Source organism: Pseudopipra pipra, chromosome 2 (genome assembly GCF_036250125.1).
Source record: "Pseudopipra pipra isolate bDixPip1 chromosome 2, bDixPip1.hap1, whole genome shotgun sequence".
NCBI classification, from domain to species: domain Eukaryota; kingdom Metazoa; phylum Chordata; class Aves; order Passeriformes; family Pipridae; genus Pseudopipra; species Pseudopipra pipra.
Window position 1 is genome coordinate 18,451,412 of NC_087550.1, and position 15,967 is coordinate 18,467,378.

Consider the following 15,967-nt stretch of genomic DNA (forward strand, 5'->3'; position numbering starts at 1 on the left):
TTATAATGACCAGAGTGTTCCTCATCCCTGAGCGAGGAACTCTGGGTGTGTGTATGTGTACACCTCTGAAAGTGTGTGCACATATATATCTGTGTTTATATGTATCTATATTTACATGTATATAAACGTAGAGGGTACTCTCTTCAGTCCTCCACGCTTACACACATCTTCAATGAACCTACAGAATATTTTCTCATCTGTATACAGAAGGATCACAACATGGCTAGTTTGTGTTTTGAGTTATAAGTTTCTAAAATATGCATGGCATCTATACTCCATGCATTGTGGGAGATGCTCTAGGCCTTTTTACTCCAGCAGCCCAACTAATAGTGTTTTGATACAGTCAGAAGAAGATAAGAAGAATCTTGCCAGGATGCAGGATCTGATTGACAAGCTACAATTAAAAGTGAAGAGTTACAAGCACCAAGCAGAGGAAGCTGTAAGTAACTATTTGGGCCTTTTTACCTTTGAGAGATTTATTGTTCTAAACCCACAGTCTTTTATCCATAGAAGCTTCTAGTACAAATACATGCCTTTTGTGCATTAATATTTTTATTTCATATAAACCCCAATATATAAAACTGTATTTATATTTCATATAAAATGAAACATTTGGCATATTTGTTGATTATAGTCAAGATATTCAATTTTATATTATGATTGCAGTATAATTTGCAAGGGAAGGGGGGAAGGGAAAGAACAGGAAAGACTTTTTTCCTCCTAGCCCCTCAGAAAGCACATTGAGAGCGTCACAGTTCAGCTAAAATGGAGAATGCCACTGGAAACATGAGCTCTGTAAAACAACAATCTCAGTTCTCCAGGAGGCAAGTGGTCCCCATACGGCTGTTAGCTCATCACACTGAGCACTTTCCACCCCACTTCAAATGAAAAGCTTTGTTTCATGTGGACAGGAGGAAATCAGCTGCACTGTTTTTTCTCACCAGGAAGCTCAAGCCAATCTGTACCTCTCGAAGTACAGAAAACAGCAACATGATCTGGATGATGCTGAAGAAAGGGCTGAAATAGCTGAATCTCAGGTTAATAAGCTGAGGAGCAAGTCAAGGGATATTGGCATGAAAAAGGTACAGTAATACTGTGTGGGGTAAATGAGACTATTTAATGCACAGTAGTGGATGCTATGTATCTGTTACATCCCTAAAAATAGCATAGACTGGAATAAATTCTTGTTTACCACATTTGTTTAGTTTCAGTCTACCCTTTAACATTAAGATAACCCTTCAGGACAGCAATCTGACACTTCGACAAAATATATTCTCTGTCCTTTTGATGGTGTCATTTAACCTCTGTGCTCAGCAGCAGAATGTGGGTTTATTATGGTTGGGTTTTTTTTTTTCTTTTTCAAGGAATATTAAAAGACTTCACCTTTTCCTCCCTCTGTTGATGCAGCTTTCTATGTATGTAATACAGCCTGGGGGTTACCGCATTAGCAGATTGCCAGATATTTTAACATTGCTCTTTTAATGAACTTGTATTGATTTGAAGAGCTGGACAAAAATAAAATGTTACTGATTAGTCAGCTACATGCTGGGAAGTCATTAGTTACTACAAATATATTTGTGGTGTTGTGCAGTTGATATGAATGGTAGCAGAATAATGTTGATGAACCTAAAAGGTACCTAAGCTCTTGGTCTGGAACTGAAAGCAAACCTTTGCTTATCTATGCTTGCCTTGTGGCAAAAAAGAGTAGGGTTCTTACTTCTAGGAATGACAGAAAGAGGAGCTGGCTCATTGCTTTATCTATTTCATTTGCAAGTGAAACATAAACTTTCATGCTTAACATCATTTAAGTTTTATGGGGATAACAACTCCTGAGTTAAGAAAGAGGTGGAAAAAACCCTTTCTCTATAATTTTGGTATTTTTATCACATGTGATTCCAACACTCTCCTCTTCTGTAGCCACCATTCTATGGCAGGGAACACTCTAACTTCTGATTTCGTATTGGACTAATAGAGTCACCTTTGACTGATATAAATGACTGTTGCTCCACCATCTAGAGCACAGCTACATTAGAACTACATGAATATCTGGTCTCACACATTTACATATGGTGGAAGCAGTACTGTAACTGAAGCTCAAAAGAAGATTTGCAGCTTTTAAGAGTAAAAAATTTCCATAGATTTTTCTTTAAATCATTCCAGCCCTACAAAAAAATGAAAACTCACAGATTCACATATGATGCCATGGCATCATACCAACACTGTACCTATTTAGGTAAACCACAAGAGTAAATTATTTTTGTAAATACTGTTAAGATTGCTGTTTATACCCTGTATCTTAGTAGTACCCTCTTTCTGCCTCAAATATGCAGAAGTCACAGAACAATGGATGTCTGGTATATATTAGTCAGATGCTATTTGCCAACACCAAATCCAGCTCTGGTTTATAGCAGTGTTGCACTGCCAAAAGATGAGCTCAACAGTGCACACAGAGGTGTCAGCTCCACAAAAAGTTTCATGGCAGTAACAGCAATAGCTGCCAGGAAACATGTTCAGGCAGTGAGTGTTGTCCCAAAAGTCATGACACATCTTTGAGGAGAGAAAGGCACTGCAGAGACTACTCTAATCATGTAGCATTAGAAATACTTTGTCTACTGCTACTAGTACTCACTATCCTGGAAACACCATCTATTGAAACAGGGTTGTATGTAAGTCCTCTGCTCTCAAAGGGAAATATATAATCTAGAATCAGGACAAGACAGCTGTATTGTTAGCAAAGTTTGGCTAGATTGCTGCTACTCTATTTCAGATACAAACTGAAAATACCAGGAAGTAGAAGCATTAGTAAATAGAAGCTTTTGTCATTTACTTGTGAATTTACCCTAAAACCCCTCAACACTTCCATTTTCTTTTTAACAGTCATATACTATCTCAATTGCATTTCAGGTTCATGAAGAGGAGTAAGTTCACTCCAAGCTGACAGATATGAGAAGATACTTGATATAATCAGGCACAACTGAAAGCAGATGTAGAAAAAAAATAAGCACTTACAGAAATAAACATCAAGTGAAAATCCAAACAGACTTTATAGCGTATTTCATTCATTTATTTGTGTTTCTATTTTGCCAAGCCTCAGGGATCAATAAAAGATTACATCTTGCCAGCAACCCACTTCATTATGCTGGAACAAATCCTAATTGGCAGATCTCTGACAAAATCAAAACCAAGGGCAAATCCAGTAATGCTTCACAGCCTCACGTATGTCATATGCAGATTGCTAAAGCAGCTGTTGTTTCTGGGGTGCAATGTCCCCACAGGATTTGACTTTCAAGGCCCAAGAAAGTGTTCTGGGCAGCGGAGTGAGGTGCAGGGTGCATCTCCAGCCATCCAGTGGTTCTCTCCACCACTGTCAGCACACAGCACTTGCCTTGGTGGGTTTGCAGGAGAACCTTTGACATCTTTTAAGATGTTAAGGCTGCCTGTTATGTCAGCACAGGCAGATCCATTATGGCCATCAGCAGAGATGAATATCTTCAGGCCATGTGCGTGATTTGTCCTGATGCCTCCCCAGGCTCGAGCTCGGAGTTATCACAGATGAGTCGTTTGTGTGAGGACAAAGAAACATCCAGCCCTGTAGCCTGAGGTGGCAGGTGTGCACACCTGGATTGTCTGAGTCATCAGCGTTCCAGTCTTTTCACAATTGTGGATACATTCTTCTCCTAGGATAATAGAGTACCCCCTTATCTTAAGTCCCTCCCCATAGTCTAAAGTAGTAGGCATATTTGGGGAAAAGAGAGAAGGTGGATACCAGAGTCTTTGTGTAACCCAGGACAAATACTAAATGAAATGAAAAACAGTAAGCCTTCTCTTTCCCTAACACTGAAAAAAAAAATCCCTCAAAACTTAGTTATTTCTTCTTCTGTGGAAAATTCTTTGTTCCTTTGGGAAATCCAAGTTCCAATCTTTCATGCCAGCTTCTCGAATACAAGCGTCCATTGACTTTTTTTTCCTCCTATCACTTCCTTTGTTTGTTACTGTTGCTCAGAGAATCACATTTCCATGTGGCTCTCTTGCTGTAACTGAAAGGGGAAGGTGAGGGAACTCCGTTCATCAACAATTTCAATTGTACCTGTGCGCAGAGAAGCATTTTCTTCTGATACCTCATGATGCTCACAGGATTCCTGTCCTTCTGCATGTCTAGGCAAAACAAAAATGCTTGTAAGAACTACTGAAGTGTAAAATTAATCCCCTAGTGGGAACAGAACAAGACACACTCACTGTAAAGGTAAGTCAGCATTTTCCATTTTAACATTTTCTGAATAAAATAAGCATCCACATAACAGTGCAGAAACATTCCTGTTTCTTCCATCTAGTCCTTCAACCATGGAACCAGAGCTGAGTTACCCTGTAAACTGTTCCACTTCCTCTGATTATGATATGTTCAAGGTCTCAATAGGTCCCAAGATAAATTAATCTTGCTTAAATTCTTTAGAGGGCTGCATCTCTAAAGCACGTCAGCATTAAAATTGACTAAAAAGCATGGAAGTGAATCTATAAGTGAGAGAAACATATAAAAAGACTAAGGCATAATCATGTGTTCTTGCTGAACCTCATGGTAACCACCATCAAATGCTCCCTGAAGCTTACCGAATTCAGACTGTGACAAAAACTCAGGGAGTCTGGAGGTATATCTCTCCATGGATAGGGCTGTACTGTCAGGCACAGAAAGATGGACTAATAATGAAAGTTTGGTTTTTTTAAGGGTACTCACAACAAATGCAGAGGAAAAAGACAGAATATTCTAAGACAGAGCCAGCCTATAACAAATGCATGAGAATAAAATGCATCCACTTGAAGATGCTGTACTCCAGTAAATAGGAGAGATGTGCAAAGATATGAGATTAGGGACCATATGGTTATAACAGTCTCCTAAACAAAGCAATGCAGTATAACTTTTCAAACTGAGGTTTTTATGAGCTTTGACATTGGATACAATTGAAATAGTAATCTGGGCCCTAATGAAGACTCGGTATGTGAATTGTTTGAGGGACTTTGTGCTTTGGGTTTTCTTTGGTTTTAAATACAAGTGAGAAATGCACCAGTTTGAATGTTCTTAAAGCAAGTTACTGGAAAGTATTTATGAGGGGTAACCTTTCCCCCAGTGACTGCTCAGTTCTGCTGACTTCACTCCTGGTGGCTCCTATCCCGCCAGCCCAATCAGCCCTGAGATTGTCTTCCCTGTCTATTAAAACAAAAGATTATCCTAGCTCATGATGCTCACAATGCAATTGCTTAATCATAACTGTCAAGCTATAGCTACTGATTAACAACTTTATAAAAAGTTGCAAAGTTTGACTCAAACCCCCATGCAAATCTTGAGGGGCTCAGTATGAATAGTACCTTAAAAAAATACTCTAATGATTGTACATACCTTACTATAAAGACAGTATGCTGCTACCAGTCCCGCTGCAACTAGGAGCACTGCTCCTACCACTGCTAGCACAGTATTCCAGGTGTTACCTGAATTTTTTTAAAAATAAAAATTCCAAAAAGTTTAACAGAAGTGCTTTATATCACAAAATAATGTTCACTATTCAATAACTATATCAAAGCAATGATTTTTCTTATTTATAATCTAAAAGCTATGATTTAGGGAGAAAGAAACATTAAAAGGAAACAAAGACAACAATGTTCAAGTCATTTGACTCATACTGTAGGACTTCTAAAGTGATACTTTACTGAGTTAAATGTGAATAGCCTAAAGCACATTATTTTACTTAATTGCGCTGATAAAGAATTCCATTTGTGCTTATGTGATGTGATTTGATGACTTCTTAACAGTAGTCCCATTTAAAACCAACCAGCTTCCCAGTATATTAACCACTGTCTCCAGGCACAGTGCTCAGTACCATTAATGGCACTGCTGATTTCCAGTAGAGCAGCTCTGGAAATGTTATCCAGCCTGGACCACAGATTTCATGACTTCTGTTGCAAAATCTTTGCAACTTTAATCTAAAACATTTCCCAGCTTCTTAATGCAACCATGCAATCCAGGTGGACACAAGAAATCTTGAGGTGGGTGGTAACAATGGATTCCACAATTGCCCATCTAGCCCAAACCTCTGCGCGGCACCAAACTGGCAGAAGAGCTGTATGGTTCTTCTACTTCAGGCTACCTTTCCACTGCTGTGTCTAGTCCAAAGAATTTGGAAAATTCTACACTTCTCTGGAAACAGTTAAAAAATGAGAACTGCCAAAACAGAGCATTTAACCTAGTCATTGCCTTTAGTTTGACTCTGTATCCACATCTTGTCAGTTCCTTTGGTAGAGCAGCTTTAAGCTGCAACCCTTCCTTACACAGGACAGACTCTCTTAAATGATTGTATATTCATCCTTCTTTTCCCCTTAAAAGCCTTCTTTCCAGTGACACTTGGAAATCCTCCTGATGCTTGAGCAGCTGCTGTGCCATGACTGCTCTGCAACATAGTGACCTGTCTTGTTCCCTTCCACCCTGCTGTCTATCCGCTTATCTGCTTTCTGCCTATGCTGCCACAAAGGTGCCAGTCTCTCTGGTAAGTGTCTTCTCTGTACTGTATAATGTATTTCTGGTCCAAGAGCAGGAAGATTCTGTGAGCAGCACAGTAATTTCGCCACTAAAGAGGGGATTTGTATCGCCTATGGCTATTGTAGGGTCCACCTGCAGAGAGCAGCTGGAGAAAGGCATTTGTAGGGGATGACTCTGATCATATTTGGACTGTATCCAGTAAACATACAGGGAGACTGATGGACCTGTGCATGTAACTTAGGAGAGCCAGTTAAATGTGTGACTCCTTGGAGGTGTTCAATGCTCTCCACTTCAGAAGCGCAATATTAGGTTTACAGGATAAGGAAGATCATGCTGGAATTTGATCTGTAGGGGAGTATGTTTGGCTGACTTAAATGTTTTCTTTAATCTAACTCCCCTCCTTCAGGTTGTGTATAGCCACTGCCATTTAAAACATCAAGTTTTCAGAATGAAACTAAGCTATCATGGGGGAGGGGGAAGAAAGGAAGACAAAAAGATGCAGCTATTATCACTTATTCTAGCCCCTTTTCTCTTATGTTGCCACTATTTTGCATGTCCTGGCTTGTTTCAAATTCTCTTCTTTCTTAAAAAACATCAGTGAGGTGCCCTACATTAGTTCTCAGTCTTTTAGGTGATTGTATTTAATTGTGTAAAATTAAAGTAGCCTGTGTGCTACTGTTGTTTTATGTGCTACTGACAATGAAAAAACTGTAACTAAGACTTCACAGCTGGAAATTTACTACAGTTCATAAAAACACAGGCATGCATTTAAACATATATATACCCAGGCCTAAAAGAGGCCCACAGTGTAGAATTAAAGTTTTGAAAATAGCAACTGTGTGTTCTCTTCAATCAGGTTTCTTCTGCAGGCAAACTTATACCACATCTTCGGGCTTCTCATCATCCCTCTGCCACCTTTAAAGCCATATTTGCTGTAAGCAGAACATTTAGGACAGGATTCTGAGAGTCCCCCTGTCCTCTCAGCTCTGAGGGCAGTTGGTGGCAACCAAAGGCAGCCACCAATTTTGAGACCTTGGCCACAAAAAAGCTGCTGACTGAAAAATAAGAAATTTCTAGTCTTTAAATAAAAACATCTTAGGCAACCTTTTTTTGCCTGGGACAACAATAATAAAATATCTCTTCTACCCAACTGTACTAATTACACAAGATGATTTTTCTCAATATTTTACAGATTTCCAATTGACTCTTTGGCTGTGCATGACCCTACCTGGTCCTCATCCTGTGAAATGAAAGGAGTGGCAACTTACCAACTTGCAAAGTTGTCACAATAACTTTTGTGTAGTGAGGTGTTGAAATATTACACAGATATTCTCCACTGTCAGCTGCAGTAAGATGACGCAGGATCAGTGAAAAGTCACTTCTGTTTATCTGGGCTCGAGGCTGGTAAGAGTGGGATGTACCATTGAAGGAGGCCACGACTGAAGTCACTGAATTTCTGTTTAATTTCCAAACAACATAGACACCTTCAGTGTTTGCAGAGTTATTGCTGTATCCACAAGGAATTACGGTGTCACTTCCTTCTGTATTAGACAGTTGGTCTGAAACAGATAATTAAAGAACTCTCTGCAGGTTATTTTGAAAATACTCTGAAGGTTATTTGGACATTTTCTGATTTTTTTATGAGGTCTAATACCACTACGGACAAATATAAAACCACAGTTCACTACTTTGATATCATATTCAAACATCACAGTATGTTTCTAGAAGCATCTGAAGATTTTAAAAACAAACCTACCTTACACTAAAAAAACTCTAATTGGTATTGGCAATACTTAAAAAAATTCTTTCTTTTTCATTTGACTATTTCTCCTCTAATTGGGGGGCTCATTAATAGAAGTGATTCAGTCTCGTCTTAGTTACTGTGTAAAGTAGCATGAAATCCCACATGCTGGGAGCAGAGAGAAAATGCAACTAATAAGATACTTGCATATTTAAAGCAAAAGGATAAAACTCTTACAATATAATTTAATAAAAGAATAAAAAGATTATATTTAGTTAGAAACAGCTTTCAGCTACAGTGGACTTAAGTATTTTACTTATCTATGTTGAACATTTAACAGTTAATGAATAGCTTTAAAAAAACAAGAAGGGGAAGGAGAAGGCAGGTAAGTGGAAGGAATATCTAAATTATAAAATATTAAGATAAGACAAACTAGCATCATAGCACAACTATCAATTTAACAGCAGGGATTTTCTGCCAAGAAAGGAAAACCAGAGGAGGCTGTGGTGACTGGCAGTCAGCTGGAGAGGAAGCTAATACATTATTTTGACGTGGTATAACCACCCTTGGTTTCTGTACCCCACACTGCTATTACAGAAGGAAAAGTAGAGCAGTTTGCTTTCAATATGTTCTACTGAGGGGATAGATGGATGCAGGGAAATTCAAATAAAAGTGTAACCAAATGTAGCTTTTTCTCTTGTGGATCAGAGGCATAGATTAACAAAACAAACACAGTGCAATTGTTAGCTACTATGATGCCATTCTTGAAACTCTCCATATTGTAAGCCATTCTATGTATTAAAAACTGTGCTCTTGTTCTGCAGCACATTCAGTGGATTAGGAACTGAGAGCATCTGTGTACATGTCAGAGGGAAATCAGGGTGATGGAAGCAGCCATGCACATCTCACAGGGGAACTGCTCTTGTATTGCTCTTCATCCAATTAAAAAATATTTCCTAAGATACAGGAGAGGTTGAAAAGAACCATTCATTTACTCAAACTGAATTTCCAATGAAATTCAGGAGGAGGACAAAACAGAGAGTTGAAATCTCATAGTCCCGATTTTCCTTAACTAACAAAATGAGCTACTGTTTGCTAAAATGCAGTGTTTGCTGCTCTCAACCCAGCACTCAAACTGGCACCTAAGAACGCACATACAGTGGAAGGATCAAACAGTACTGATAAAAGTCTGGCAAAAGACGGGAAATGGACTGAGTAAGGACCATACGCATCCAGAGCAGCAGGCAAACTTTCATATAACCCACATATTCCAAATAAGGTTTCCCGTGTATTTTGTCCAAGTTCATTCTTTCCTTGCTGGAGTGTAAAGTTTATTTATTAGGTACCTCTTAAAATGTGAAACTGATATGGAAGAAACATTCAGAGTAAAAGTAACTTAGAGAAGGGTGAGCTAGCCCCTCTCATTTCTACTTCTTGGATTTAAATTGTAATGCTGCCTTGTAATCCTAATAGAAGAATTTCAAAGAGAAAGGTATATCCTTCTGCACTATCCCATATCCATGTTGCCCCACTGCAGAAATACTGTCTTCAGTTTGGCTCTGAAGCCAGCTGTGACATTTAGTAATGATGCAGGAAGAGACTTCCATTCATTCCTACCTTGCATCTTCCATTCAGCAATCCAGTTTAAACGATGGGCATGAATATGACAGTAGTAAGGATCTGCTCTTGTGTTTATAATGTTCTGGTCACTTCTAAGAGAATAGAGAACTCCATCCCTGGTTTCCTCACGATCTGTTTCTTGGATGGATACCTTGCCTTGTACCCAAGATATATTTGGTGCTGGATAAGTGAGAAAGGCATAACACTTCAGTTTCCTTTCTGTGTCTGTCTTTTCGTATTCCAGTGCATAATAAGAGGAAACTGTAGATAAAAAAAAGTTTAAAAAAAATAAATCTTACTACTTTCAAAATAGTTTTTAACTTGAAGTGACTGCTCTTGTGAAATAACATTGGGGAGAATAATTAGAACAACACTTAATGTGTGTTTGATTTCAGAAGAAAGCACAGTGACTTACTATCAATGCCAGGGTCTATACTATGCCAAGAAGCCACATAATGTATATCACCTAGTAACCCCTTAGAAATCACTGTGCAGTAGGTTATGAAAACAAGTGCTGCACTGTAATTTTTCAACTCATGTTACAGTGTTTCACTAGAGTAAACAAATTGCTTCATAACACCACCAGGCCCAAAATGTGCTCTATTGGGTTGGAGGATTTTGATTCCATGTGAGAAATAACACAAGAAAATCATCCCATTTCCACTGGTGCAATCCAAGCATTTTTGATGTCTTACTGACCTTTTACATGTAGTGTGACGTTCCGGTTTGTATGAGTTTCTTTTGTTCCCACATAACATGCGTAAGTGCCCTCATCAGTCACGGTCAGGTTACAAATTTTCAAGGAGGCGTTTCCACTAGTGATGTTCTCATGGAAAAGCTGTGTTCTGTTAATGTATTCTGAGCTATTTGCCAGCTGATCCTTCTGGTGGTAGTAGTAGTGCACAGTTTTTCCCCCTTTACTCCAGTGAATTACAACATCATCCCCCGGTGGGAAAGAACAAGGAAGGATGCAATCCTCAGAAAACAGCCCTGTAACTTTTTCCTGTTCTGTAAAACCTAAAGTCCATAAGTACAAATGAGTAAGTTTAATCCAGTCTACAAGTATACTTCTGCCCTTCCTTATCCCTGACAAAAAAAACCCCTCTTGCAGGCAGCACTACCCAGTGTGTCAAGGTCTCTTTCATGGCTTTTCTGTTGCATGAGTCCCTTGGGACAGCAAGGGTCTTCATTCAATTTAATCAATATTATAACACAGAGCTCTGGTCTTTAAACTTACAATCAGTTTACGTAGAAATCCTGAGTAGGCACCTACATGTTCAAATCAGCACACTGCCACCTCCCCACCTGAGCTTCAAATGTATTTCCACACCTTTTCCACCTTGAACTTCAAACCCTTCTGAGCTGCAGTTTGCTGCTTCCTCATACCTTCACAGTGCCATGCTGCAATGACCCACGTTACCAACCACCCTCACATGGTGCCAAGCAGTTGTACCATCACAGGGAAAAAGGACCTGATGGTGTAACTGGCAGGAAGGACAGAACTTCTTGGAACAGCTTTGCCACCACAGACAGGGAGCTCTGTCCCAGCCCCCAGAGATAACTCAGGTGTGCATTCCTCGCACATTCCTCGATTCTTTACCATTAATAAACAGTGTTTGAATTAATTAATTCTCCCTATTAGAAATAAGTAATAATTGTCGTCTTTATTATTTTTCAGCTAAAACCTACCCCAAAGTGTAGCACTGATGTAAAATAAATAGATGGTAAGAATTGGTATGTTCTGTCCCCTCATGTCTTCACTGGTTCATAGTAGACTCATGTCGAACTGATAACATAAAAGAAGGGGAGAAAACTTGTTTAAAGGCAGGTAAAAGACATACCATGATGATATAATTTCCTTTGTACATCTTATTAGGAACTGTAGGCCTTTGTACCATGTTTTTTGTTTCCAACAGTCTTGGCCCAGATTTTTGGCCTTCTGATCCTATGCATTTCATAATGGCTGAGGGCCTCTCATTACCTTGCAGGCCCTTGCAGATTGATACTTTATTTGTAATAAATAGAAACTGTTTACTCTCAGTGTTCTTGCAGGCCTAGGGAATATTAATCTTCATCATTCCTCAACAGGACACCAAGGAAAAATGCTCAAGTACAATTTGCAAAAGGATGTAATATGTCCCTTGTCAAGCCTGATTTTTTTTTTACTTAAAATATATTTCTGATTACTACCACACTGACTTTCTTGGATGGGAAATTTGACTGTATTTGCAAATATTGCAGATATAGAGAACTTTTCACACTTTACTTTTCACCAGATCAAACGGGCATCAGCTGAACTTTCAAAAATGTGTGTATAGAAATGTAGGGTAGGAATGCAAAGGAGGAAGAGAGTCTCTCATCATATCTTCTGGTTTGTCACTTAAATAGCAATGAACTGAAGGCTCTCATGCATGATAGAAAAAGAATAATCTTATTATAACTGATAAACTGCACTCTTCTTCCATTCAGGCATAACATCCTAAAATACAGCACACCACAGTGGAGAAATTACCTCATGAATCAAATAGCTTGAAAAGAGTTTAAAGAGTTTTCCCTAGTCCTTTTCTTCTCTTCAAAAGGCAGCTATAGGTACCATTCCTAACTTACACAGGGCACAGGTTTAGCCAGGTTTGCTAGCCAGTTCTTTTAATATTAATGAGTGATTTTGACTGGTGTGTGTGACTGTATTTGTGGTGAATGTAAATCTTACATCCCAATGATTTTTGTATGTTATTTCTTTTGTAAAGCTAGTGTGATTGTTTTACATATTCTCACTATTCATTAGGAGAAAAAACCAAACCAAAACAAAAACAACAAAGAGGCACCAAGATATTAAATCTGAGACAGAGGTGATGCAAGAGTAAAACAAACATTTATGATATATAACTTTGCTCCATGTCAGCAACAACTGCCAGTATCCACCTTCTTTTCTCCTTCTCATTTGCAAGTGGTGTACATCATGTTTCATTGGATTCTTCACTCATTTGTCCATCACTTCCAACCTGTGATTGATACAACATATTGTGCTTGATGTTTGAATTTCAAAAACTGCAATCACTGTTATATTTCCCTTAGTGAGTGATGTGCCACGTTAGACAGTCACATTTAATTGGCAGTGATGCTCTCAGAGTAACGTGGTTCCAACAGTACCTCTGTGATGCCTTTGGGGGCTGCATGGACAGTACACACTGCCTCCCACCTTCTACCTGTACTCAATAACCCTGCCCTAAAATACAGAACTAAACTAGTCAGCTGAAAATTTTCATGTTCAGCACAAATCTTAGCTTTGGATCTTCCCACTGCACCATGTTGAGAAACGTGTTTGTTGGTCTGTAGAAAAACCTGAGGAGTGTAGGCTCTGGCCAGTCTTTTCAGCCAGTCTGGGGTCTTACAGGCATAAAGTGTGTGTATGATAATAGTTACAGTCACACTAAAAAATACTCTACAAACATGCTTTTCCTGTTTGTTACATGAAACAAATGGTACAACCAAGAAATCGTGCCCTAAGGCTTTGCAGTGAAATATGAAATTATATATACAGACAGTGTACAACTAGAATTAAGATCACTGTAGTCATGTTAGTTACTGATGCTCCAGTTTTCAGGAGAATTATTTCATACAGAATCACCACAGGCTCAACTGGTGAGCAGCTCAGCCAGGATTTCTGAGAGCAAGCCAAGGTGCTAAAATGCATCTCCCAAGACATATTGAACAGCTCAATTAGTGGTAGGGCCACTAGGCCATTTGCTTTGGCCACTATAGGGAAAGAACACGTGCTTTCCTTTTCTTCTGTTAGACAGTGACCAAACCACGTATCCTAAATCTTTCCTCCTCTTTGAACTCTCAGTCTGAAATCAGGTAAGACCACTCCCCTAGCAAAGAGCAATCAGCTCAGTGAACTTTACTCTGCAACCTACTTTGAGAGCAGATATATAAAAATATTCTTCTAACCCTGTCAAACAAAATTTATTTATTTATTAGTAAAAGTGATTCTGGTTAATTCCTTTTCAAGGTAACTAAACAAAACCACATTTCAAGCACACATACTTATAAGGACTGGAAATACCAAAGGATTTCAATCTTTACCAGCAAGCAAACAAGAAAAACAAACATATAAAGTTCTAAAAAGCACATGTTAATCACATACTGCCAAAATCTCATACCTGCCATAATGACACTAGCTTTTCAGGATTTCCTCACTGACTCTTCAGAGGCATTTTCTGTAGTAGAAAAGAGAATTAATTCTCTATCTCCCTCCAATGAAACCCTTACAATGTAAATACTAACTTCATACTTCATTTGTTGAGAAATATTCCCAATGGAAGAAGGTTCCCACAATCTAAACACTCAAAACTGTTTTAGGAAGTAGACCAAAAATACTGTGTTTTAGCTCGATATACACATATCGTATTTTCATCCTCCCCCACTCCATACACTTACATTATAGAGCTCTCATAAGAATATCAGGGATTTTTTACCTCTTCTTATTTCACAAGCAGCCAAAAATCAAAGTCGTCTTGCAGTTACTAGCAGGCAGGGTTGGTATACATAAAAAAACAAATATACAGCACTCCTGTTGATCTTTGCCTCATACACATGGCACAGTTCATTCCTTTCCCATAAAGGAAAACAGTTGTTTCTGCAATGCAAACTAAGTTTCTATACATGTGAAGCTTTCATACTTTTCACGTTCTTTTCTCCCTCTTTAGGATTAGAAGACTTTTTCTCTTAAACATCTCTTTTGCCTGGCTTTGTTGAACAAACCCTTTAATTTTAACTCCTGCAAGATGCAACTGAGAAGAAATCAGTTCTCATCAGTAATGCGATACCTACAGCAGTGGCGATGCCACTTGGGAATGTGCTGGGGCATCCAGAGAGCCAGAGCATTGCAGCAGCAGCGAGGCCAACAATTTCCTTACAGTGCCAGAACACTGGCACAGGGAGCGAGGTCAGCTCTGTGTGGGCACAGGAAAACAAGAATATAAGATTGAAATCATCATGACACTCTTCTCAGAAAGCTGGTAATGTGAAACAAGAGGTAGGTGCCTTGGGTTGCCTGCAGGGTTAGGTGATTATTTTCTAACAATATTTCCCTAGTGCTCCTTTTTCTCTGGACAGCTCAAGCCCTGCGTGTGCTATCTGGTTTTCAGTAGAACTACTCAAGTATTTTCAGGAAGAGGGCTTACAAAAAACCCAAACAAAACGCAGGAAGAAATTGGAAGAAGAGGTGTGTCTCTTCAAAGGCCTTGTCTGGTGTTAGCAGTACACAGGTGAGGTGTGTTTCCTACATTCACTGAATACAGAGTCATTTAGGTTGGAAAAGACCTCTGAGATCATCAAGTCCAACCTTTGACTGATCACCACCTAGTGAATAAGGTGCTGCAACCAGCTGTTTCTTGAACACCTCCAGCAATGGTGACTCCACCACCTCCCTGGGCAGCCCGTTCCAATGCTGGACAACACTTTCTGTGAATTCCTCCTAATGTCCAACCTAAACCTCTCCTCGTGCAGCTTGAGGCTGTGTCCTCTTGTCCTGTCACTAGTTGCCTGGGAGAAGTCACTGACCCCAACCCGGCTACAACCTTCTTTCAGGAAGTTGTAGAGAGTGAAGAGGTCTCCCTGAGCTTTCTCTTCTCCAGGCTAAGCCCCCTCAGCTCCTCCAGCTGCTCCAGACCCTTCCCCAGCTCTGCCACCCTTCTCTAAGCACACTCCAGCGCCTCAGTGTCCCTCCTGAACGGAGGAGTCCAGAACGTGACTCAGCACTCGAAGTGCCTCACCAGTGCCAAGCACATTCCCGGGAGTCCCAGCTTTCCCACCCGCTCCCTTCCCCACCGCCCCACGGCACTTCCAGCCGGCGACCGCAGCTGGTCTCCCGCTACAGCTCCTCAGCTCCCAAGACTTACTCTTCCACACATCCAGCTGCACAGTACGGCACCTCAGGCCACGAGGTGCTGCCCGCCCTGCGCCGACACCGTGTGAGGCACTCGGCAGTTTGTGTTAAACTAGGAAAAACTAAAGTCCGACGAGACCGCGGAACCGGCCCCACCACATCCACCCGAGCACATCTTTGCCAAATATGGTAC

At 39.8% G+C, this 15,967-nt stretch overlaps 2 protein-coding genes across 7 annotated transcripts in view; one reads left to right on the forward strand and one right to left on the reverse strand.

Annotated features, from left to right (window-relative positions):
- Positions 1–3,053, forward strand: part of MYH15 (myosin heavy chain 15) — a 45,491-nt gene extending 42,438 nt beyond the window's left edge. Inside the window, exons 40-42 of one of the 2 annotated variants that reach the window (XM_064644146.1) lie at positions 344–439; positions 945–1,082; positions 2,905–3,053. In XM_064644146.1, the coding sequence (XP_064500216.1) occupies positions 344–439; positions 945–1,082; positions 2,905–2,922 (252 nt within the window). In that variant the 3' untranslated portion in view covers positions 2,923–3,053. Of the gene's footprint in view, positions 1–343; positions 440–944; positions 1,092–2,904 lie in introns of those variants that run through there. The other variant, XM_064644147.1, reaches the window with a different exon arrangement.
- On the reverse strand, positions 3,042–15,925 carry HHLA2 (HHLA2 member of B7 family). Of its 5 annotated transcripts, none has more exons than XM_064644141.1 (10): positions 15,788–15,925; positions 14,718–14,839; positions 14,052–14,104; positions 12,807–12,886; positions 11,574–11,670; positions 10,584–10,901; positions 9,882–10,145; positions 7,792–8,082; positions 5,390–5,478; positions 3,042–4,155 (listed from the first exon to the last, which is right to left on the reverse strand). In XM_064644141.1, the coding sequence occupies exons 5-10, from the start codon at positions 11,635–11,637 to the stop codon at positions 4,129–4,131; spliced, it is 1,053 nt and encodes a 350-aa protein (XP_064500211.1). In that variant the 5' UTR covers positions 11,638–11,670; positions 12,807–12,886; positions 14,052–14,104; positions 14,718–14,839; positions 15,788–15,925; the 3' UTR covers positions 3,042–4,128. The 5 variants fall into 5 exon arrangements, with proteins under 5 accessions (XP_064500211.1, XP_064500212.1, XP_064500210.1 ...); XM_064644142.1 differs by having other exon boundaries at positions 14,048–14,104; XM_064644140.1 differs by lacking the exon at positions 12,807–12,886 and having other exon boundaries at positions 14,048–14,104.
- Positions 15,926–15,967: the final 42 nt, after the last annotated feature.

Coding starts and splice junctions, on each gene's coding strand:
- HHLA2 (XM_064644145.1), bottom strand. CDS start 11,637: ATGAGGGGACAGAACATACCAATTCTTACCATCTATTTATTTTACATC. Junction 10,902..11,573: donor CATCAGTGCTACACTTTGGG/GTAGGTTTTAGC, acceptor TATGGACTTTAG/GTTTTACAGAACAGGAAAAA. Junction 10,146..10,583: donor CGTCACACTACATGTAAAAG/GTCAGTAAGACA, acceptor TTTTATCTACAG/TTTCCTCTTATTATGCACTG.